General features: G+C 45.6%; 1 protein-coding gene across 8 annotated transcripts in view; it reads left to right on the top strand.

Moving 5' to 3' along the window:
- The window catches only part of syne1b (spectrin repeat containing, nuclear envelope 1b), a 478,102-nt gene extending 454,520 nt beyond the window's left edge, over positions 1–23,582 (top strand). For all 8 annotated transcript variants that reach the window (XM_067989374.1, XM_067989378.1, XM_067989371.1 and 5 more), the window contains 4 exons: positions 5,461–5,673; positions 6,866–6,958; positions 9,507–9,565; positions 22,405–23,582. In XM_067989374.1, the coding sequence (XP_067845475.1) occupies positions 5,461–5,673; positions 6,866–6,958; positions 9,507–9,565; positions 22,405–22,648 (609 nt within the window). In that variant the 3' untranslated portion in view covers positions 22,649–23,582. The remainder of the gene's footprint in view (positions 1–5,460; positions 5,674–6,865; positions 6,959–9,506; positions 9,566–22,404) is intronic.
- Positions 23,583–25,353: the final 1,771 nt, after the last annotated feature.

Genomic DNA, 25,353 nt, shown 5'->3' with positions numbered 1-25,353 from the left:
GGAGGGAGGATAAGGCCAAGGCGGGAGGATAAGGCCAAGGAGGGAGGATAAGGCCAAGGAGGGACGATAAGGCTACTTCCTAAAATTTGGCCTCTTTTCACCTTCCCACAAGGGCTGACGTTCAGCAGCAAAACTGAAACACGAAATGAATAGTGCTAAATATCCCACACACGCCCAGCAATGAAGCAGCATTAGGCTGTATTCATTTTTATAACCTAATTTTTTTAATCACTTCCCATGTAACACAGCCAATCCCAATTCTGTCCCCACCCGATGTTTACACATCCCCGTTTCCAGGAGAGGTCCCCTGATAGCGATCAGGAGTGGGATCCCAGCTGAGCTCTTTCGCTCTTTTATTGCTCTCCCAAACCGCCTTCTCTCTAACCCTGGGGCACTGTGGCTATCTGCAGCAGTCCAGCCGAGATCAGCTAACCTGGCATTGACCGGGGATCAAACCTGGAATATTCCAGTCTGTCGATCATTGGCAGAGCCTGTTTTTAAATTAGAAATTCACTCTCTCGACCAAGCTGTGAGCTTCATCAGATGCACACTAGATGGCGCTGTGGCTCACAGTATGAGAAACTGAATAAAGTGAGAAAGATGCTGAGAATCGTCTCACTCAGACACCAGCTCAGTCTCAGTCTGTCATATTCCGTGCTATTTCTTCCTAACTCTTCAATGTTGCACTGACTCTTGCAGTTTCAGTCTCTTTGTATGTTGTTCATGCTTTCTCTCCAACTCTTCCTCTATTCCTCTTTGTCTATCTTTCTTTCTCTCTCTCTGTCTCTCTGTCTTTCTCTTGCTCTCTCCAACTGCCTTTCTTACTTGTTCTTTCTCTCTCCCTACCCCTTACTTTCTTTTTTCTTCATCTTTATTTCTTCCTTTCCCCTCTATCTTTCTTTCATCCTCTCTCTATCTTTCTCTTTCTTTCTCTTTCTCTCTCTCTTTATCTTTCTCTCTTGCTCTTTCTCTTTATCTTTCTGATTTTCTCTCTCTGTCTCATAAAGGTTATCCCTCAGTGTGGAGTTTTGTTTGACAGAAATGGGGCTGTTCGCTGATGATTGCACAGTGTTCAGTTCCATTCGCAACCCCTCAGATAATGAAGCAGTCCGTGCCCGCATGCAGCAAGACCTGGACAACATCCAGGCTTGGGCTGATAAGTGGCAAGTAACATTCGCACCAGGCAAGTGCCAGACAATGACCGTCTCCAACAAGAGAGAGTCTAACCACCTCCCCTTAACATTCAACTGCATTACCATCGCCGACTCCCCCACCATCAACATCCTGGGGGTCACCATTGACCAGAAACTCAACTGGACCAGCCACATAAATACTGTGGCAACAAGAGCAGGTCAGAGGCTGGGTATTCTGTGGTGAGTGACTCACCTCCTGACTCCACAAAGACTTTCCACCATCTACAAGGCACAAGTCAGGAGTGTGATGAATACTCTCCACTTGCCCGGATGAGTGCAGCTCCAACAACACTCGAGAAGCTCAACACCATCCAGGACAAAGCAGCCCGCTTGATTGGCACCCCATCCACCACCCTAAACATTCACTCCCTTCACCACCAGCGCACTGTGGCTGCAGTGTGTACCATCCACAGGATGCACTGCAGCAACTCGCCAAGGCTTCTTCGACAGCACCTCCCAAACCCGCGACCTCTACCACCTAGAAGGACAAGGGCAGCAGGCACATGGGAACAACACCACCTGCACGTTCCCCTCCAAGTCACACACCATCCCGACTTGGAAATATATCACCGTTCCTTCATCGTTGCTGGGTCAAAATCCTGGAACTCCCTTCCTAACAGCACTGTAGGAGAACCTTCACCACACGGACTGCAGCGGTTCAAGAAGGCGGCTCACCACCACCTTCTCAAGGGCAATTAGGGATGGGCAATAAATGCTGGCCTCACCAGCAACGCCCACATCCCATGAACGAATAAAAGAAAAGTCGCACAGGTCTCCATGCCCGACTCCAACTGGTGTTCCCATTAAGCAGTGAAAGGTAGGAGGGAGGGTGAGCCAAGGGAAGGAGGGAGGGTGAGTGAAGGGTAGGGGAGGGAGTGAAGGGTAGGAGGGAGGGTGAGTGAAGTCTGGGGGAGGGAGTGAAGGGTGGGAGGGAGGGTAGGTGAAGGGTGGGGGAGGGGTGAAGGGTGGGGGAGGGAATGCAGGTGGGAGGGAGGGTAAGTGAAGGGTGGGGGAGGGGTGAGTGAAGGGTAGGGGAGGGAGTGAAGGGTGGGGGAGGGGGTTAAGGGTAGGAGGGAAGGGGTGAAGGATAAGGAAGGGGGTGATGGGTAGGAGGGAGGGTGTGAAGAGTATGAGGGAGGTTAAGTGAAGGGTAGGGGAGAACATAAGAACATAAGAAATAAGAACAGGAGTAGGCCATCTGGCCCCTCGAGCCTGCTCCTCCATTCAACAAGATCATGGCTGATCTTCTAACCTCAACTCCATTTTCCTGCACTGTCCCCATATCCCTTGATGCCTTTAATATCTAGAAATCTATCGATCTTTGTTTTGAATGTACTCAATGTCTGAGTCTCCACAGCCCTCTGAGGTAGAGAATTCCAAAGATTCATCACCCTCCGAGTGAAGAAATTTCTCCTCATCTCAGTCCTAAATGGCCTACCCCTTATTCTGAGACTGTGACCCCTGGTTCTAGACTCCCCAGCCAGGGGAAACATCCTCCCTGCATCTACCCTGTCGAGCCCTGTAAGAATTTTGTATGTTTTAATGAGATCACCTCTCATTCTTCTAAACTCTAGAGAATACAGGCCTAGTATACACAAGAGGGAGGGTGAGTGAAGGGTAGGAGGGAGGGTGAGTGAAGAGTATAAGGGAGGGTGAGTGAAGGGTAGGAGGGAGGGGGTGATGTGTAGGAGGGAGGAGGTGATGGGTAAGAGGGAGGGTGAGTAAAGGGTAGGGGAGGGGGTGATGGGTAGGAAGAAGGGAAGAAGGGAGTAAGGGTAGGAGGGAGGGAGAGAGTAAGGGTAGGAGGGAGGGGGTGAAGGGTAGGAGGAAGGGGGTGAAGGGTAGGAGGGAGGGGCGATGTGTAGGAGGGAGGGTGAGTGAAGCGTAGGAGGGAAGGGTAGGAGGGAGGGGGTGTTGGGTAGGAGGGAGGATGAGTGAAGGGTAGGGGAGGGGGTGATGGGTAGGAAGAAGGGAGTAAGGGTAGGAGGGAGAGAGTAAGGGTAGGAGGGAGGGGGTGTTGGGTAGGAGGGAGGGAGTGATGGGTGAGAGGGAGGGAGTGATGGGTAAGAGGGAGGGAGTGATGGGTAAGAGGGAGGGTGAGTAAAGGGTAGGGGAGGGGGTGATGTGTAGGAAGAAGGGAAGGGAGTAAGGGTAGGAGGGAGGGAGAGAGTAAGGGTAGGAGGGAGGGGTGATGTGTAGGAGGGAGGGTGAGTGAAGCGTAGGAGGAAAGGGGGAAGGGTGGGAGGGAAGGGGTGTTGGGTAAGAGGGAGGGAGTGATGGGTAGGAGGGAGGGAGTAAGGGTAGGAGGGAGGGAGGGAGAGAGTAAGGGTAGGAGGGAGGGAGGAAGGGTAGGAGGGAGGGAGGGAGGAAGGGTAGGAGGGAGGGAGGGTAGGAGGGAGGGAGGGAGGGGAGTGGGTGGGAGGGAAGTCCAGTTTCTATGGGATGGTTTAACATTTACTTCACTGCCTTCAGCCTCTAACAGGTGTTAATTCTATAAATCAGGATTGTTTTTTTCTGTTATGGGTGAGTCGGCTTTACTGCCACAGACAACAAAGTGACTGTTTTTCAATGTCTCCTACCTACTTCCTGCCAGCACTATGTGCTGCATCTACGTCAGTACAATCCATCATCTTTATCACTCTGACCTCCTGCCATTATAGTTTGAACTTGTGAAGTAATTTGGGTGTGTTACCATTTAACAATTGGTACTAGTTAGTAACTTAATTATAGTGCAAACCAGACACCGCTTTTAGTCATTAAATATAAATGTATAGCACTGAAAGACTTGAGCACAAAATCCAGGCTGACATTCCAGTGCAGTACTGAAGGAATGCTGCACTGTCGGAGGTGCTGTCTTTCAGATGAGATGTTAAACCAAGGTCCATCCGCCTGTTCAAATGGATGTTCAAGATCCCATGGTACTATTTGAAGAAAAGCAGGGAAGTTTCTCCCCGGTGTCCAGGCCAATATTTATCTCTCAACCAATAAAACAGATTATCTGGTGTTTTATCTCTTTTGCTGTTTGTGGGATCTTGCTGTGCTCAAATTGGCTGCCACATTTGCGTATGTTACAGCAGTGACTACACCGCAAAAGTAGTTAATTGGCTGTAAAGCACTTTAGGACGTCCTGAGGTTGCGAAAGGTGCTATTAAATGGGAGTGCTTTCTTTGTTTAATAGCTAATATCTGACCCGCATCTTCCTGATGTATGTTCTGAGGTGGAGCTCCAGCTAAACAAATCTAGATTGGTCTCCTAGCCAATAAATGTGAAGGTTGGACCCGGGGCAGAACCCTCCCACATGCTGTCTGAGCCCTAACCAGGCCATTTTAGCTCATCCATCCAGAGAGATGCTAACCCGACCCTCTGTCTGTGTCTATCAATGGCCCCGTTGTGGACCTTTAGTTTTCTTTTATTGTAACTGTAAGCAGTCTTGACGCACCTAAAATGTGTGCTATTTATAACCACTGTGATCTTCTCTATATTATAATACGATGTAGTGTGTAATACGTAGGTCTTCACAACCATTTTAAAAATTCAATTAATTTTTAACTTGATTTCCCGTAGAATTGCTGATTTGGAAGGTCACCAATGCCACTTTCATGGTCATTTGCTGCACCTCTGAATTGGCTCGCTGAGGTCAGTGCACTTCCGGTTGACACACAAAGCCGTCAATATTGGAGAAATCCCAGGTGTGAAATCTTCAGTCATGAGTCCTCAGTTAAAGTTTGTCCTTTCCCCAACAGTTTTAAAAGAAAGAAAGCAAGACTTGCACTTATATAATGCCGTTTATGACCTCAGGATGTCCCAAAGCGCTTTACAGCTAATGAAGTACTTTTGAAGTGTAATCACTGTTGTAATGTAGGAAACCCAGCAGCCAATTTGCACATAGCAAGATCCCACAAACAGCAATGAGATAAATGACCAGATCATCTGGCATTGTGATGTTGGTTAAGGGATAAATGTTAGCCAGGAAACCAGGGAGAACTCCCCCGCTCTTCTTTGAATAGTATCATGGGGTCTGGATTATAGGCTCAAGTCTCTAAACCCACGACCTTCTGACTCAGAGGCAAGAGTGCTACCACTGACCGAAATAAATGGATGCTAAGTGAGTTAATATATGTTAATGGCTTACTGTTTGATTCCAAGCATTTGATAATGGTAAAATAATTGATAATAAGGAAGATGATTGTTGTGATTGTGTAGCGCATCCCCTAATGGTGGAGTTGTAATCCCAACGTGAGTTCTGTTAATTTGTGTATTGAATTAGCAAATCAGACGTGAGCTGCTGGAGTCCCAGCTGAAAGTGGCATCACTGCAGGACATGTCCAGTCAACTGCTGGTAAATGCGGAGGGCAGGGATTGTCTCGAAGCAAAGGAGAAGGTTCACGTCATTGGCAACCGCCTCAAGCTGCTTCTGAAAGAGGTCACCCAAGACCTGAAGGAGTTGGAGAGACTCTTGGACATCTGTGGCAGTCAAATGGTACGTCATTAGAATCAGTCCATAATGTGTAAAAGTGAAGACAAAACCATCTTCATGAAAAAGTCTGGGTAACTTTCTCCTGGGTTGAGTCTTTTGTGTTACAATGATATTTCCTAGAAGTTACATAGTGATGCCTTTCTCCACAATCTGTCTGTTCTAATTTCTTGTTTGTAAACAAAAGCAAAAACATTCCAACCTCTCTTCATGACGATGCTCACATTTTAAGGGGACATGTTGGGTTAGTCAGGGTCCATTCACACTCTAACTGTATTGTTGCAGAGTGCTTCCGCTTTCACTGACTCTGCAGTTCCAATGTAAGTGCAGCCTGAATCCGGATCGGGGACCTGACATCACAGTGGAGTGCGATTTCCTGTGGAGGTACTCTCACTCCACTTCACCTCAGAGTCACTTTGGGCCATCACGCACAATTTACACTGTGCGGGTGGAATCTCCCACCATAAGATCAGCAGAAACCCTGGGGAAATTATGTAAAGAGCTGATTGCGCCATTTCTCCTAGGTTCCTGACCATAGACAGTCACATGAGGGGGACTCCCCAGGATCTGGGGATACTGGTTTGAAACCCCGGGCACTCGATAAGACTTCAAATGATTTTGAGGTGGAGCTCCATCTAATCAAATCCAGATTGGTCTCCTAGCCAATAAACATGAAGGGGAATGAATGTGGACTCAAAACCGTTGTATTCATGGCAGAAATACTAAGCAGGTTATACATAGGATGTGCCCCAGTGGGGAGCTGCTGTTTCCTGCCATCCCGCTCAATGGGAGTTGTATTAACCAATAAGCACAAGGCTACAGAATACAATTAAATATCTTGGTAAAATCATAATAACCTTGCTATGTGTACTAAATGTTAATTAATTGCAATTGCAAATTACCTCGAACACAAATTACATTTAATTTTAAGGATTTGGTAGCTGCAAGGTTTAGAATTAAATATAAGATGGTATGGCCTGGGGTTTTTACTTCTGTCCATGCTTGTGATTCCCCCTCTCCATTCACTTCAGTCTGGCGAGCACACAAGTAAAAAAAAACCCTGGCATGTAATTCTTAATTCTTGCAGTTGTTTTTCTTCCAACGACGTAAGTTCTTGTTGTGTCATTGGTGCCGCTTTTGGCGAGCTGGTTTAAGAACTGATTTAAGAGCTGGTTTAAGGATCTCTTCTTCCTTTCAGGACCTGGTGTCATGGTCTTCGGCAGATGATTTGGACACATCGGGCTCCCTCAGTCCTGTGTCCAGTGGAAATATGCCCATTCGACCCAGACTGGTAATTCACCTTCACCAATCTCTATAACCAACATGGTAGGGCGGTAACAAGTATTTAACCCTTGCATCTGACAGCTGGTGCCATGATATCATACAAAGAGCCCCCTGAACAGGAAGTACAACCCTTGCACCCCTTCATGCTCCCTCCTGCTTACCCCCCCTTCCCCTCCCCCCCCAACCCTCCCCCATGCATGGAATCGAGAAAAATCGTAAATTTTACTTTGGTTAAAAGTTTCTTTTGACTGTTTGTTCTTTTTTAATTCAATTTTTCTGAGTTCTGAGCGGTATGTTTATTGTTTGTTCCAATATTTCTGTCTGTTGATCCGCTCTAGTTCTTTGAATTGATTTTTCTCCATTCACTAGTGGTAGCTTTTCTAAAGGAATACTGGCTTTCCATCGCAGTTCAAACTCACAAGGCACGGAGTGCTAACACACGCACATAAAACTAACATTTCATTCTCATTCGACACCCCACAGCATTACAATCAATATATTTTTAACCAATTCTAAACCAAATGCATGATTACATTGTGAATAATTTGCACTACAATATATAACTTAGTGTAGTGTCAAATGAAAGAGTTAAACAAGAATATCTTAGTCATCACCCACTCATTTACTACTGTGTCTTGTGTGATAGTGAGTCACCCAGACCAGGAATATCCCATGTTCGATCCCTGATATTCTTTGATCTCAGCTAGTGTGTGGGGACAGAGGCATGCGGTTGTTGTAGGGGCAGCACATTTGACCCCTGGATCATTACAACATCAACAACAACAACTTGCATTTATATAGCGCCTTTAATGTAGTAAAACATCCCAAAGCGCTTCACAGGAGCGTTATCAGACAAAATTTGACACCGAGTCACATGAGATATTAGGACAGGCAAGCAAAAGCTTAGTGAAAAAGGTAGGTTTTAAGCAGCATGTTAAAGGAGGAGAGAGAGGTGGAGAGGCTGGTGTGTGTGTATGAAGAGGAGGGGAGATATCAGCCAGCGTACCCTAGTTGGGTGGAGGCAGGAATTGGTTCGACTGTAATTGAGCAGCCCCCGGGCTCCTCTTGCCTATCTCTTCCTGGCGTTGTAGTTGAGGATTGAGAACATAGAGTGTGATGTGGCATCAGGCTGCCCTCAGATGGACGTTGCTGGGGATCTTGGAGTTAAGTAGTTTCAAGCAGTCTCAGCCCGGCCCACGTCAGACATGAGTGCACGGTACACACTCCATCCTTCTCCTTGATAGTATCCTGCCACCGGGAGTGCCTAAGTCCAGAGTGAGGGGATGAAAGTGTTTCCTTATTGTCAGTTCTAAGGGGCCTCCAGCACACAAGTCTCGGCACCCTCACTTTCAGTTGCAAGACTCTTAGCTCTCCATCATTTCCCACTTAGCATGCAGTCTCATTCAGAGCATTGGTGCTGTCCCTACCTTGGGAGTGCTGTCCCTATTTTGGGAGCACTGTCCTTATCCCGGGAGCCCTGTCCCTGTCCCGGGTGCCCTCCCCCTGTCCCGGGAGCCCCCACCCTGTCCTGGGTGCCCTCCCCCTGTCCCGGGAGCCCTCCCCTTGTCCCGGGAGCCCTGTCCCTGTCCCGGAGCTCTGTCCCTGTCCCGAGAGCCCGGTCCCGGGAGCCCTGTCCCTGCCCCAGGAGTCCTGTCCCAGGAGCCCTGCCTCTGTCCCTATCCCGGGAGCCCCGTCCCGGGAGCCCTCCCCCTGTCCCGGGAGCCCTCTCCCTGTCCCTGTCCCGGGAACTCTGTCCCTGTTCCTGGTGCCCTCCCCCTGTCCCGGGAGCCCTCCCCCTGTCCCGGGAGCCCTCCCCCTGTCCCGGGAGCCCTCCCCCTGTCCCGGGAGCCCTCCCCCTGTCCCGGGAGCCCCGTCCCGGGAGCCCTGTCTCTGCCCCTGTCCCGGGAACCCTATCCCCGTCCCGAGAGCCCTGTCCCTGTCCCGGGAGGGCCCTCCCTGTCCCTGTCCCTGGACCTCTCCCCTCCACCGTGACTGGAGACTGTTACTAGCGACGACGCACAGGCTAGGAGGGGCTCAGGCTTCGATCATCTGCCTGTGCTGAGCTAGCTGATCTGAGCCAAGGCTATGGTAGAGGGGCCATAACTGGTTTCAGCACTTGTGGATTAGGGAGGGGGAAAAGTGACCAGGGTACCTGCACCTGGTCACTCAGTGATCATTCCGTGTGAGGAGCTGACCTTTTCAGTATGGGCGGGTGGGGAGGATTCAGGAGACATGAAAGAAGGATTAAGGAAACCACATCAGTTTTCTGGACTAAACAAACACTAGATAATATAAACGTTACTGTATGCACACTTCCCTCAGTAAAATCCTTCCAATAACAAAGTCGACTCCATCAATAAACACATAGAAAAGGACACTGTAGTTAACCAGCTCACTGAAGACAGCAGGAAGAGCCAGTTTCCTTGTTGTCATGGATATTAGTCGCCTCATCTGATTTTTTGCTGCACTTTTTTGTGTTCTGTCATCAGTAGCTTTGTCTTTATTTGCCTGGACTGAACATTCTCTTTCTTTACCCCTTCGTTCATTCCAAACAGCCACGAGGCAAATGTAGCCTCTCCCAGCCTGGAGCCTCTGTCAGCAGCCCACACAGCAGGTACCTTTGTTCTCCTGGTTTCTACAATTTACCTCTAGAGCTCGGAGAGGATGATGGAAATGTCTAGAAAGGATCCAGCGTGCTAAACACTGAGGAGGAAGGATTGGCATAACCTGTGCACAATCCACTTTAAAAAGTGCAAAATTCCTTCAGATTCAGACCCATCTTTGTGTTAATTTGACAGCAGGATCTGACTGTTGTTTAACACACTTTCACTCAGAATCAAACAGCGGGCATTAATATACTAAAATTTTAAAAAAGCCTGTATGACGATTCCAAATATTAAATGCATAACTCTCTCCTCTTGTTGCTTTAGAGGTTTGCATTTAACAGGTTTCCAAAATGTTCTCAAACTGCTTTTTACCAAATGAATTGTGCATTTATATCTCTCCAGAATATTGGATGGTATGGAATCCTGGTTCCAGATGCAAAGTGCAGTTTTAACTTCATTCCAGTTGTTCACGTTGGGAGACAGCTGTTCACCTTGGGTAGACAGCTGTTCACCTTGGGTAGACAGCTGTTCACCTTGGGTAGACAGCTGTTCACCTTGCGTAGACAGCTGTTCACCTTGCGTAGACAGCTGTTCACCTTGGGTAGACAGCTGTTCACAGTGGGCGACAGCTGTTCACATTGGGAGACAGCTATCCATATTGAACATCCTGCCAGATGACCTCCCTTCTCACCAGCTTCCATCATCTTCTTTGATCCTAGACTTTAAATGAAGCTAGTTAATGGGTTTTGCAGTAACGCAGTGCTTTATATACTCTTCAGACACTATCTTCTGTTGCTTGAATGCTTTCTCTGCTGGTTAACAGGAAACCTATTGGCTTTGCCTCTATCCATTCTGCCTGGAGCAGCAGACAGCGCTTGTAACCTAACCTGGCCACAAGAGGGCAGAATTGCAGCTGCAACCCGCTTTCTACATGTATCTCATCTCTGACTGTGTCTCATTGCCCTGTGTGTCCAATCCTTTTGTTTATTCCTGCACATGTTGCCCCCTGCCCCACCCCTTCTCACTCACTTCTAACACAAAATGCGAAGAAATTTCCAATGCACCTGAGCCCTAACAGCACCTTGAGGTTGTTTGAGTAACATCAGTGCAGCCAAGGGAGTCCTGCGATTGACTAACTTTTGTACCAGTCTATATGCTTCTAGTGGCATTGATCTAATATACTCTTTACAGCAGCAGCACAAGCAGCTGGCTCTAAGTAATCTAACAGTGCTTGAAACTTGCTGTGCAACTCACATTCAAAAGCTAATTCTAGCTGTGGCAATACAGTAAGGTCAGTGTGCTACTGCCTAGTTTATTGTTATTATTATGTTTCTTGTCTGTGTACAATATTCAATTTGTTACTTTGACAAGCACTGATATAAATCAGTTTTTACTGAATAGAGAAATAAATCAGGCACACAGGCCTGACAGCTTGTGGTCAGTGTGCCTGCGTATTATAAATGTTTGATCTTGAGCATTATGGGCTATCAGCATTTGTTCTCCGATCAGAGTGCTTTGTGTTTGATCTTACAATGCATGAACCAACCACAACCATGTACAGTCTGGAATGAGTGTTAAAAGCAGCATTGTTTCTGAGGTTCTGCAGCATGAGTTTCACTAGTGAAGGAATGGCATGTTCAAACTCTAGGGAGGGGAAAGAGGAGAGGTACTGTATGAAGGGTGAGGAATACTGGCATTCAAATCCATTCATCCCGAGTGGTTGAGAGCTGCCTTTATTTTGCCTGAATCTTCACCAGCCACTCCACAGTTGGAGTGTGCAGTAGTTTTGTGTAAACTGAAGCCCGGAACTTCACTGTTGCAGAGGATTCTCTGCTAGTTACACAACCAAACGATTATGTAACTAACCTTTGTGGGTGAACTCTGAGGAGTTCATGAAACTATCGAGGACAGGGGCAATTCACGGGCATGTCAAGTTGCCTGATGTGAGCTTGGAATAAGGGATGCAGATGACGGCATGAATTCTAAATGTCTCCTATGAGCTTACCTGTGCTCGGTGATCATCAATAATGCTAAAGAGGGAGCTTCTGTCTTCAATGGCGTTACCATCTTGCTCATCTTCAGATGCTTGGTTCAATCAGAATTACTGTCCACTCACCAACCAGTCAAACTTAATTTTCAGACACGAATCAATCAAATAACCAATCAGGGGTCGGAGAGGAATTTCCCAGATATTTGCCCCCCAAATTGGCCTGGGCTTTTATCTGGTTTTTTGTCTCTCCCAGGAGATCACGTGGCGTGGGGTGGGGAGTGTATATTGTGATACACAAAGTATCACGATTGCGTGGGACAGGCTGGATGGGCCAAAGGGTCTTTTCCTGTCCGTCATTGTTCATATGTTCGTAATATTGGTTTTAACAAACTAACCAATCAGAAGTTTTAAGAATCTAATCAAATTATGTTATTTTAAAGAAATTAACCAATCAATCTGTTAGTTTTGAGACGCCAACCTATCAAATTGTGTTATTTTAAAGAAATCTTGTAGTATAGTAATAGATGGTGGCAGATTCCATTGAATTTGTGTTTTTAAATGAGGCATCAAAACAATGGGGAACTTGTGAAAACCACATTATGTATGAAATATGGTCTCCTCCACTTGTGTACGGTTTTTAATGACAACACTTACATTCACGGAGCACCTTTAAGGTAAAAAAACATCTCCAGCCTCTTCACAGAGAGGTTCAAGGAAAGGGGCGCAGACCCAGGACAAGAAAGATTAGCAGAGCGTGTTTGAACGTTTGGTCAAAGAGAGGGACTTTAAAAATGGGGGCAGAGGTTTAGAGAAGGGGTTCCAGAGAGTGGGGTGGAGGTAGCAGAAGGCATGGCCGCCAATGGTCGGGGTGAAGGGAGGAAAGAATGCTCAAAAGGCCCGAGTGGGGAGGGGGAACCGTGTGTTCAGGAGGGGATAGAGGAGATTACAGAGATAGGGTGGAGCAAGACTGTGGAGGGATTTAAAGTCTACGAGGGTCTATTTCCACGGAGGTTCATCCAATCGGCCACCAAATCTTCTGCCGCAGTTACTGTGCCTGATCCGGAGACCCCCGCAGAATAGCACCATCCCCCTCTCCCAAGAAGAGAGTTTTACATTCTGAACATTACCGCTTGTGTATTCTGTTACATGAACATACGAAATTCGACAGGCAGGAAAAGACCAGCTGGTCCATCAAACCTGCCCCTCACCTCATGTTGGCCGGAGCATCATGACTGGACACAGCCCCCCTTCCCCCACCCCACCCCCCCCACCCCGACAGACATGTAATCTCCTGGGAGAGGCAAAAGAGAAAAAAGCCAGGACCAATGAGGGAAAAAATACTCTGGGCGATCGAGACCAGTCCAGGAGATCACATGGACCAAGTGTTATCTATAAAGACACTTACTTTCTATATGATGTGATCTCTGCCCCAGTCAAGAACCGGTCCAGCTCCCTCTTGAAGGCAGGCAGAAAGTTACACAGGACAGTAAAAATTCAGATTATTATTTAGAGCGTTTGCAATCCATGACGCAGCACTTCTATATAAAAACGCAGGAGTGGAATGCTTAACTGTTCGACTAACATCTCATTGTTTCCAAAATACTGGACTGTAACCAGTATGAGTTACCTTAATTTACCTTAAATTGTCCTTACCCTTAATGTGAAATGTGATTTTAGCAGCTACGTTACTTCGTTGTAAAGAATACTTTATATTTGCCTGGTATAAGCTTCTATAAATGGTAGAAAGTTGCTGGGTCTCTCAGCAGGTACAATCACCTGTCGTTCCTGGACAGACAGGTGATTGTCACTCCCCAAACAGTGTTCCATGTTCTCCCCTGCATGCCAATGTCATTTATGGGCCCAGTAAAGAAAGAAAGGACTTGCATTTATATAGCGCCTTTAACAACATCAGGACTCCCAAAGTGTTTCACAGCCAATGAAGTACTTTTGAAGTGTAGTCACTGTTGTAATGTAGGAAACGCAGCAGCCAATTTGCGCACAGAAGGTGCCACAAACAGCAATGAGATAAATGACCAGATAATGTTTTAGGTGGAAGTTGAGGGATAAATATTGGGCAGGAACTCCCCCGCTCTACTTTGAAATAGTGTCATGGGAACTTTTACATCCACCTGAGAGGACAGACGTTGCCTCAGTTTAACATCTCATCTGAAAGACGGCACCTCCAATAGTGCAGCACTCACTCAGTACTGGCCCTCCGACAGTGCAGCACTCCCTCAGTACCGCACTGGAGTGTCAGCCTAGATTGTGTGCAAAAGTCTCTCAAGAGGGGCTTGAACCCACGACCTTCTGACTCAGAGGCAAGAGTGCTACCACTGAGTCAATAGACGTCTCCATAAGGTACTGACATTTTGGGGGGTGGGGGGGGAGATCAGCCCATCCCAAAATGAAATTAATAACTCTCGCCAGCCCACCATTATCTCGCAAAATATTACACCATAAATATTGTGTTGTCTTGTGTGTGGAGTTTGAGAAAGTTCACATACTACACAAGTCTGCTACACTTGAGAATCACTCAGGGTAAGAGTTAAGAGACAGGGTTAGTGGGACGTTATATTTGTGGTTGTGAGGTGGTTGATATTTAGGGTCAGCCTCATTATTCAGTTATCTTTTGCATTCAGTTTGCAGTTAAACCCTAAAATAAAACTGGGTTTCATTTAAAGGGGACACAGGTCAAAACCCATTATATCAGAGACAAAGAAAAATATTCTCAACCTGTGGTGAAAATATCTTTGGTTAAAATGTTTAGTTTTAATAAAACAACCTGTTAGCGAGCAATGAGGTACTGCTTGTTCCTGTTGTGCCTGTTGCATTTCATTAACTCCCATTATTGGCGTTCTCAGACAGTCTGAGGTAATGTATAATGGGACCTCAGTAAAGGAACACTGTGATGCTGTTTAATGTGCCATGACTTTCAGTGCTATAATGGGCTTTCGGAATGACTGGGAGAGAAGCCACATCTGTAAACTAAATCCTGGAGCACTGATGCAGACCCAGTCACACTCAGTTCTGCTTACTACCCTTCTTAAGGAAAGATTACTCATTACAGCAGCAATCGAGTGTTATGCAGGAAAGTTTAAAAGGTCCATTTGCTTATGTGTTTGCAGCAGGTCACTGTGTTGTGCAAGTACACACAATACTAGCGATTGTACCCGTGGATCCAAATGAACCTTAGATAATCACTAATGTGTGAGAATAAGCAGGGCTTCGATTGATATAATCCTCTGTATTATGGTAACTCCGCATGGAGGTTTCAGGGTCAAACACTTTTTAAATCACCTTTAGAATGTAAAATCGAAACGCATATGATAAAAATATTTCAAATATTTCAAAAGCAGGGAGGTAAATGGAATCGAGGTAAAGATGAGCCATGATCTAATTGAATGGCGGAACAGATTCGAGGGGCTGAATGGCTCACTCCTAGAATCATAAAAAGTTACCGCACAGAAGGAGGCTATTCGGCCCATCATGTCCGTGCTGGCTGAGAAAGAGCTATCCAACTTAATCCCTCTTTCCAGTATTTGGTCCATAGCCCTGTAGGTTACGGGACTTCAAGTGCACATCCAAGTACTTTTTAAATGAGCTGAGGGTTTCTGCCTCTATCACCCTTTCAGGCAGTGAGGTCCAGACCCCCCACCATCCTCTGGGTGAAAAAATTTCTCCTCAGCTCCCGTCTAATCCTTCTACCAATTACTTTAAATCTTTGCCCCCTGGTCACTGGTCACTGACCCCTCTGCAAAGGAGTCCTGTCATAATTTTATATACCTCAATTAAATCTCCCCTCAGTCTCCTTTGTTCCAAAGAAAACAACCCTAGCCTATCCAATCTTTTCTCATAGCTAATATTCTCCAGCCCTGGCAACATCCCTGTAAATCTCCTCTGTACCCTCGCTAGTGCAATCACATCTTTCCTGTAATGCGGTGACCAGAACTGTACGCAGTACTCAAGCTGTGGTCTAACTAATGTTTTATACAGTTCTAGTATAACCTCCCTGCTCTTATACTCTGTGCCTCGGCTAATAAAGGAAAGTATCCTGTATGCCTTTTTAACCACCTTATCTACCTGTCCTGCTACCTTCAGGGATCTGTGGACATGCACTTCAAGGACCCTCTGTTCCTCTGCACCTCTCAGTATCCTCCCATTTATTGTGTACTCCTTTGCCTTGTTTGCCCTCCCCAAATGCATTACCTCGCACTTCTCTGGATTGAATTCCATTTGCCACTTTTCTGCCCAGCTGACCAGTCCGTTGATATCTTCCTGCAGTCTACAGCTTTCCTCTTCACTATCAACCACATGGCCAATTTTTGTATGATCTGCAAACTTCTTGATCAAGCCCCCCACATTCAAGCCCAAATCATTAATATATACCACAAAAAGCAAGAGACCTAGTACTGAGCCTTGTGGGACCCCACTGGAAACAGCCTTCTAGTCACGAAAACACCCGTCAACCATTACCCTTTGCTTCCTGCCAATGAGCCAATTTTGGATCCAACTAGCCACTTTCCCTTGGATCCCATGTGTTTTTACTTTTTTGACCAGTCTGCCATGTGGGACCTTGTCAAAAGCCTTGCTAAAATCCATGTACACTACATCAAATGCGTTACTCTCGTCGACCCTCCTTGTTACTTGCTCAAAAAACTCAATCAGGTTAGTCAGTCACGACCTTCCCTTAACAATTCCATGCTGACTGTCCTTGATTAACCCGTGCCTTTCTAAATGATGATTTATGCTGTCCCTCAGAATCGATTCCAGTAATTTGCCCGCCACCAAGGTTAGACTGACTGGCCTATAATTACTCGGTCTATCTCTTTCTCCCTTTTTAAATAACGGTACAACCTCAGCAGTCCTCCAATCCTCCGGCACCATGCTTGTAGCCAGGGAGGATTGGAAAATGATGGTCAGAGCCTCCGTTATTTCCTCCCTCGCTTCTCTGAGCAGCCTGGGATACATTTCATCGGGGCCTGGCGATTTATCTACTTTCAAAGATGCTGATCCCCTTAATATTTCCTCTCGCTATGTTTATCCCATCTAATATTTCACACTCCTCCTCCTTAACTACAATCTCTGCATCGTCCCCCTCTTTTGTGAAGACAGATGCAAAGTATTCATTAAGAACCATATCCACGTCTTCCACCTCCACACATAGGTTACCTTTTTGGTCTCTAATGGGCCCTACTCTTTCCTTTATGTAATTATAAAACATTTTTGGGTTTTCCTTAATTTTACTTGCCAGTACTTTTTCATGCCCTCTCTTTGCTTTTTAATTTAACCCCTGCACTTTCTATACTCCACTAGGCTTTCTGCAGTATTGAGCTATTGGTGTCTGACATAGGCTTCCCTTTTTTGCCTTATCTTACCCTGTATGCTCCTTGTCATCCAGGGCTCTAGATTTGGCAGTCCCATTTTCTTTGTGGGGTCATGTTTACTCTGAAACCCCTTGAATCTCCCCCTTGAATGCCTCCCACTGCTCTGACACTGATTTACCTTCAAGTAGCTGTTTTCAGAACACTTTTGCTAAATCACTTCTCAGCTTAGTGAAATTGTCCTTCCCCAATTTAGAAGTTTTACTCCTGTTCTATCTTTGTCCTTTTCCATAACTATGCTAAATCTAACTGAATTATGATCACTACCACCAAAATGCTCTCCCACTGATACTCCTTCCACCTGCCCAGCTTCATTCCTTAAAACTAAATCCCAAACTGCCCCCCCTCTTGTTGCGCTTTCTACGTACTGGCTAAAAAAGTTCTCCTGAATGCAATTTAAAAATTCTGCGCCCCCAATACCTTTTACACTAATTGTATCCCAGTTAATATTAGGGTAGTTGAAATCCCCTTCTCATATGGCCTCATTTGATGATCCTTCTAACACATCATCCCTCTTCACAGCTGTAATTGTTTCTTTAACCAATATTGCCACCTCCCTCCTTTTTTATCCCCCTCTCTATCTCGTCTGAAAACCCTGTAACCAGGAACATTGAGCTGCCATTCCTACCCCTGTTTAAGCCATGTTTCTGTAATAGCTAAGATAGCGTACATCCACATGTCTATCTGTGCCCTTAGCTCATCTGCCTTATTCACTATACTCCTTGCATTGAGGTATATACCATTAAGCACTGCCAAACTCCTTTGTCGTCTAGTTTCTAACCTTTGTTTCCTCTGCCTTCCAAACTCACTTACTAATTTTCTGCCTTCCATTTCCAGCTCTGCTACTCTCTCTCACGGCCAGATCAGCCATGATCTTATTGAATGGCGGAGCAGGCTCGAGGGGCCGATTGGCCTACTCCTGCTCCTATTTCTTATGTTCTTATGTTTAGAATCCACGCTCAGTTTCACATCCCCCTGCCAAGCTAGTTTAAACCCTCCCCAATAGCACTAGCAATCCTCCCCACGAGGATATTGGTCCCGACCCTGTTGAGGTGCAACCTGTCCGGCTTGTACAGGTCCCACCTCACCCAGAACCGGTCCCAATGTCCCAGGATTCTAAAGCCCTCCCTCCTGCACCATCTCTCCAGCCAAGCATTCATCTTCTCTATCCTATTTCTATACTCACTAGCACGTGGCACTGGGAGTAATCCGGAGATTACTACCTTTGAGGTCCTACTTATTAATCTCTTTCCTCGCTCTGCAGTGCTTATCATCCCTCTTTCTACCTATGCCATTGGTTCCTGTTCCTAATGTGAGCATAGGAACAGGAGTAGACCATTCAGCCTCTCGAACCTGTTCTGCCTGTTTCATGATGTATTGGTGATTAATTATACGTGTATTGTTAAAACAATAACATAACAGAAAATGGCAGATGGCTAAGGGCTTACTGCTTGGCTAAGTGAGCTTATCACTCCCCAATTTATTACTACGCTGAGCTGATTCACACCGGCTCTTCCAAACCCCCCCACCCATGACCTCTGCTTCCTTTTTCAAATCCTTACATTTCTTGTAACTGATGGGAGTTCAGCTGAATGTTGGACTGTCTAATTGCTGCTGTTCCAAGTTGCGAATTGGTTTCGAGAATGAGTTAGTAAAATTATAAATGTGCAGTGGGAGGTGAGGATTCTGCCTACAGCTCCACGCTGGGGTTTGGGGATCTGCCGTTTCTGGTGTGAAGTTCCCACCAGGCTGCCGTAGGGGGAGGGAGTCACATCCACTGCTGAGGTCAATATCTGCACACAACAGCTTTAGCATCACAAAAAAAAAGACTTGCATTTATAAATCACCTTTCACGACCTCAGGATGTCCCAAAGAGTTTCACAGCCAATGAAGTACTTTTTGAAGTGTAGTCACTGTTGTAATGTAGGAATCACGGCAGCCAATTTGCACACAGTAAGATCCCATAAACATCAATGTGATCATGACCAGATAACCTGTTTTAGTGATGTTGGTTGTGGTATAAATATTGACCAGGACACTGGGGAGAACTCCCCTGCTCTTCTTCGAATAGTGCCATGGGATCTTTTACGTCCTCCCCGGTGTCCTGGCCAATATTTATCCCTGAATCAACATCATTAAAAACAGATAATCTGGTTATTATTTCATAGCTGTTTGTGGGACCTTGCTTTGGGACGTCCCGAGGTCATGAAAGGCGCTGTAAAAATGCAAGTTCCTTTTTTCTTTCCTGATTATGTGGAGCGTGATGGAGAAACAATGTTACTGCGGCAAGGAGTTCCTGAATCGAAAGAAGAAACGTTGGAAATAGACTGTATACAGATGTCAGAGAAAACTTATCTGTGACGATAGACATTCCACTTGACTCTGCAGCTGGTGGGTTCTGAAGGGGGAACTGCCAGGAAGTATCGAAAATTCAGGACAGGCTCACTGCCTCTGACTTTCTCCATCACTGAGTAGTGATCCCAAGTGCTGTAAGTGCCTCATTCAGTGTTCCTTCAGGTTGCGTGCGTTTCAGTCTGGTTTCATTGCCGCGTATCGTACACCTTTCCTCGCACACTAGGGAGGAGCAGAAATAGGCAGTCTGGCGCGAACAGTCACTCTTAACGCTTTGCAAGAGCCCAAACTCTCTCTCAGCCAAGCCTTGAGTTCTGCTGCAGGTGGGAACTGGATGGGGCTACATCACCATTTTGCTGGTTAAATCAAACAGTTGAGTCAGGAACCACCAGATCCTGGCTAAAAACTTTTAAATTAAAATAGGCGCTGTCTTAGAACTGATGGAAAAGATGTTTGAATTAAATTTTTTGAATTAGACAATGTACCGATGCCTGATAGCTGATAAAGTTCCCAAGCCACTAATCATGGAATGTGCAGGGGTAACCATGGTGTTCTGGGCAGTAGTCCCATGGGGAAGCTCTTCTTGTATTAGCACACCCAGTATATGCAGAGGTTCTATCAGTCTTGGACAACCCCGCTGAAACACATCCTCCGATAAAAGTCCAAACTATTCCTGAGGCCTTTGCTAATGGCTGTAGTGAATGATCCAATATGTTCTATAGTGCAGGAGAGAATAGAATTAATGCACTGTCTTGGTGATTAAATGATTGGCTAACCTTTTTTTGGGGTGGGGGGAAGGGGTGGTATGTGGGTATGTTAGCCTATTGTATTGGGCTAGGAACTCTGAGGTGGTGAGTTCAAGTCCCACCATAGCCAGTTGTAAAATTGAATTCAATAAATCAGGTAATTTGTGGGCTGGCACTTGAAAAATGACCATGAAAGGCCAAGTGGTTCACTAATGTCCTTCAGGAAAGGGAGCCAGCCCCAACCCTATCCAGTCTGGGATACATGTGATTCCAGTCCTACACTATGTGGCTGATTTTTAGAGCCCTCAGGGCTACAAGGGATGGACAATAAATGTGGCCTTGTCAGTGATGCCCTTGTCCCGAGAACAAATAAAAAGAGGAAGAGCCTGAGGGGCTCAATTTTATTTTTGTGGTGCATCGATGTGTTTCAGGGCAGTGTACTTTATTGCACTGTGTGTTTGTAAATGAATGAAAGGGGTTCCCCAAATTCTTGTCTCACCTTGTATCTGAACCTGATGGCTTTGAAAACATCAGCTCCATAGCACAAGTAAATGTGAGCCTGAGTTCCTGTTTGCAAACACGAAAATCCATACTGTTACACTCCTGCACAGAGAAAAGATGGAGCATTACTTATCTTAGAGGGAAGAGGCCTTGATTTGGTTTACTTTGTCTTGGGTAAATACCGTGCACTCCTCCATATTGAATGGTTGAGGATTTTTTTTTGCTTCCCCCCTATTGCACATGTCTACAGAATTATTTTAATTTGGATTAAGTAATTGGACTGGAAGGAGTTAAATTGAATTTTAATCTAAAGCATGTGGCAGTGTCCTAAACCAGGAGAGGGCAGCTCAAAGTTCCTAAAACACTAAAGCTGCAAAACAGGTCACTGGAGGTGATGCAGACTGCCTGCATTTTCAAAGTTTCAAACAGAGTGAGACAAATGCTTGGAGGAGAGAATTAATGGAAAGTTGGCGACTATTGCATTCACCAGAGGAATGGTGAAATCTGTGAGGCACAGCATGTGATTCCAAGGTTGGTACAACAGGACTACGTGGTGTAATTAGTTGACTAAGGGGGAACTTATTTTGAATTGTCCCATAATTCCGGAGGGGGATCCCTCTACGTTTGCTGCCATCTCTCAGTTGCTACCGTGTCTTGTGCCGTAGTTAGAGGTACATATGAAATTGAGATCACGTGGACCAAGTGTTATCTATAAAGATTTATCTTCTATATGATGCGATCTCTGCCCCAGTCAAGAACCGATCCAGCTCCTTCTTGAAGGCAAGCAGCGAGTCAGTACTCACTACACCACCCAGCAACGCATTCCAGAGGTTTACTACTCTGATGGCCCGTGAGGCATGTTGTGTCGAACCGGTCCTGATGTAACAGCAGAAAATTCCACACCAGCGACGTGGTGAGAGGGGACTGCTGTTCACAATCACTACTGCAAACAGCAAGGAACACCAGTGGGGATTTCCAGAAAATCGCAGGTAGACCGAGGGGGCGTCCAGCCACGAGTCGCCCGAGCCCTGCTCACAAGTTCCTTGAAGCCCAGACAGCTCAGGCCTGTTTGCATATCCATTTCTTATTTAATGGTTTGGCTACTGTTGCCAACACTGGTTGGGTGTATTCCTGGAGGATTCGTCACATGACCTCCCGCCTCAAACCGTCCCGCCCCCACACTCCCGCCATTGGTCCATCCTCTGGGTGCGCTGTCTTGCCACGGCCGATTGTAAAGCAAACAGACTCTTTGTTACCCAATTGGATTAATCTTGACTGTTGGTGATGGGCAAAGAAGGCTTTCACTAACATTTTTATAACTAACAAAAGTGTTCAAAGAAAATGGAAAAAACACAATTTTGTTTAATGCCCCTATGCTTTTTCTCACGGTATTTGCTCGTAGCAGTGATCTGGAGATTAATCTTCAATTCCTGGAGACTCTAGGACAATCCTGGAGGGTTGGCAATTTGGAAAGAGCCGTTTTTAAGTAACACTGCCTCATTGTTGGTTAACTCTAAACACTAAGACCTGTATCAGCAGCTTGAGATCAATGCGAATCAATAAGGACGTGGGTTTAAACTTTGCATACGGGCCCTGAAGCTCCGTAATGACGAAGCTTACAATGACACAAAGCTTGGATGCGCCATGCCTGGTGTCGAGGTCGACCAAAGAAATATAGCTTGAAAGCTAGATGTAGTTTCGTCTCTCAGCAAGTTACTCTCAGCGAAACACGGCAGGTTACTACTTTTAAGGTTAGTAGTTCAACAAACACAAAATGACAATTGGAAAGATGATTTATCGATGCAAATCTCTAAAGAGGCTTCTGTTCCAAACTGATTTTTGTCTCAGCTGTATTTTTTAATATATCATAAATCTAGGTCCCATACAGGAAGTCGAAGAGGTTCTTCCCGTTTTGAGGAGCAGGGAGCCCGGCAGAGTCCTTCCTTCTTTATGCGGGTGATCAGAGCGGCATTACCCCTCCAGCTTCTGTTGCTGCTGTTGATTGCTCTGGCCTGTTTGGTGCCAATGACCGAGGAAGACTACAGCTGTACCATGTCCAACAACTTTGCCCGATCCTTCCACCCCATGCTGAGATACACCAATGGCCCCCCTCCAATATGACCCGTTGGAACGCGTTGAAGAATGGAATGATCCATAGAAGGACTTTCTCACAGAGGAGGGGGAGAAGGGCATGGCTCCTACTTGTGCTCTCTCAACACACCATTGGCTGGTCTGTACACTGTCCTTCTCAACCTCTCAGGTGAAATGAAGCCAACCTGCATCAAATAGGACACGAAACGGCCAATCCTCGTTACCTGTCCCAAGATTCAAAGAGAAATGTGTAATATAAAACTTAAATAGCTTTTTAATGGTCATTATTTTTTTACAGTGTTTGTTTTAGGCATGGCCATATATAACTTGAGCTTTCAAAACTAACCCTTTGAATGTCTGAATGCAAATTATGTAAATCTGGAAGGGATTTTTTGAGCAGGATGAAAGTGAGGTGTAAGTAAAATTTCTGGTGACCTTCATAAGACAATTACTGGATGTAAACTAAAATTGAACAGATTATTTGTGTACAGTTTGTTAGAGCTATTTTATGTTTTAATATTTTCCTTTGCGTTTATTACACATGCTGATCGATTTAACCTGTGTGCTGCTTGTAATTTCTTTTCAAAAAGTCCACAAAATAATTACTCCCCTTTCTTGTTCTTTTGGGACATGGATGTGTATATAATATATAATATATAAATCCTCCCGTAAACTGCATTTCTTGCTCTGTCCAGCTGGTGTGACTCGCGTTTGAAGCAATCCCAGCATGAATCAGGAGATGATTTAATCTCTTTGAGTTAAGGAAGGCCTCTTGAACAGTGTCGCTCCTTTAAACTACTGTCATTGTCTAATAGTGGCATGTTCAGAAAATGGTCAAACGCCGAGCATTTTTCTATGCAGAAGCAGCCTCGCGTGTCTACAAGTAATAATATGGAAAGCTGGTTCTTTTGGTGTACAGCGGAAAACTGGGTCGCTAATAAAAGACCTACTTCTTTCATCCTTAGCCTTTGTGTCATCACTACTGTGTTCCTGCCTCACACTGTCGTGTGCCATTCGTTAGAGGGTGATCTGCCCTAGGCTCTGCCACTTCCTATTCTATCAAGCCCAGACGCATCATTTCTTCCCCCCCCCCGCCCCCGTCTCCATGTAAGGAAATGCAGGCGATTAACCCCTTACCTGATAACATTGGGACTTAAGACGTCAAAAATGAAGCAGTAGTTGAGAATAGCCCATCACGGTCAGTGTAAAGAATCATAGAATCATACAGTACAGAAGCAGGCCAATCGGCCATCGTGCCTGTGCCGGCTCTTTGAAAGACTATCCATTTAGTCCCACCCCCCCCAGCTCTTTCCCCATAGCCCTGCAAAATTTTCCTTTTCAAGTATATATCCAATTCCCTTTTGAAAGTTACTATTGAATCTACCAACCTTTCAGGCAGTGCATTCCAGATCATAACAACTCGTTGCCTAAAAAAAATTCTCCTCACCTCCCCTCTGGTTCTTTTACCAATTACCTTAAATCTGTGTCCTCTGGTTACCAACCCTCCTGCCAGTGGAAACAGTTTCTCCCTATCTACTCTATCAATACCCCTCATAATTTTGAACACCTCTATTAAATCTCCCCTTAACCTTCTCTGCTCGAAGAAGAACAATTCCAGTTTCTCGAGTCTTTCCACATAACTGAAGTCCCACATCCCTGGTATCATTCTAGTAAATCGCCTCTGCACCCTCTCCAAGGCCTTGACATCCTTCCTAAAATGTGCTGCCCAGAATTGGCCACAATACTCCAGCTGAGGCCTAACCAGTGATTTATAAAAGTTTTGCATAACCTCCTTGCTTTTGTACTCTATGCCTTTACTTATAAAGCCCAGGATCCCGTATGCATTTTTAACAGCCTTCTCAACTTGTTCCACTACCTTCAAGGATTGTGACATCTATTCTCAGTTAATGCAACTGTGATAGCCTTGCGTTCTCTTCCCCGCCCCCGCTGCCGCCATGGAACTTGTTTACCAATTATGGAGCTGTCTATTCAGCCCCTTGTCGAGCTGAACTTGTTCCACAGCAGCAGTGGTGTAAAATTGTGAAGTGACTCCATTGTTAAAGTACTGTTCCACGGAAGAGTGCAGCCCTGCTCCTTGTAAACCTGAGATCTGGATTCAAAGCAAAACACGGTAACAGGCGCGTTAAGTCACTGTTTTATTTCACCCATTCCATATGCAAATAAATCATTCTACATGCACGGGATTTCCTAAATTAAATCACACAAAAATTACAAACAGTGTCAGCTGGAATAACGTATTAAGAAAGAAAAAGAAAAATCTGTTACAAAACACTTTCTTGGTGCTACAAAGTGCAGACCCTTCGGGGGATGGGGGAGGAAGGGCCACCATTAGTTACTAGGTACTAGGTAGTGCATTGCAATAGGTAGTTCAAACAATTCATCAATGTAGGTAGCATTCAAATAAGGTAGAATGAATCGTGTAGTGTGAAACATGAGCAGGAGAACTTTGCTTACCCAGTAATGTGAATGACAGGCACATGCCAATCAGTTAATATACTCCTCCTCCTGAGATTTACATCTTCATTTTGGAAAAGGATAATTGCACCCTGGTTTTTCACACATTCTGGGCTAACTTTCACTGGGAATAATTATTTTGCTCTCCATTTAGAAGCACATATCCGTTACAATGTGGGGATGGGGAAATCTTAGGCTGCAGCAACACACGTTCCTCATTCAGTTGCTCGCTTCTATTATAATTGCTACATCTCCGCATC

Source organism: Heptranchias perlo, chromosome 8 (genome assembly GCF_035084215.1).
Source record: "Heptranchias perlo isolate sHepPer1 chromosome 8, sHepPer1.hap1, whole genome shotgun sequence".
In the NCBI taxonomy this organism is placed as follows: domain Eukaryota; kingdom Metazoa; phylum Chordata; class Chondrichthyes; order Hexanchiformes; family Hexanchidae; genus Heptranchias; species Heptranchias perlo.
The sequence above is the reverse complement of the archived record's forward strand: the minus strand, read 5'-3'. Positions and strand labels throughout refer to the sequence as shown.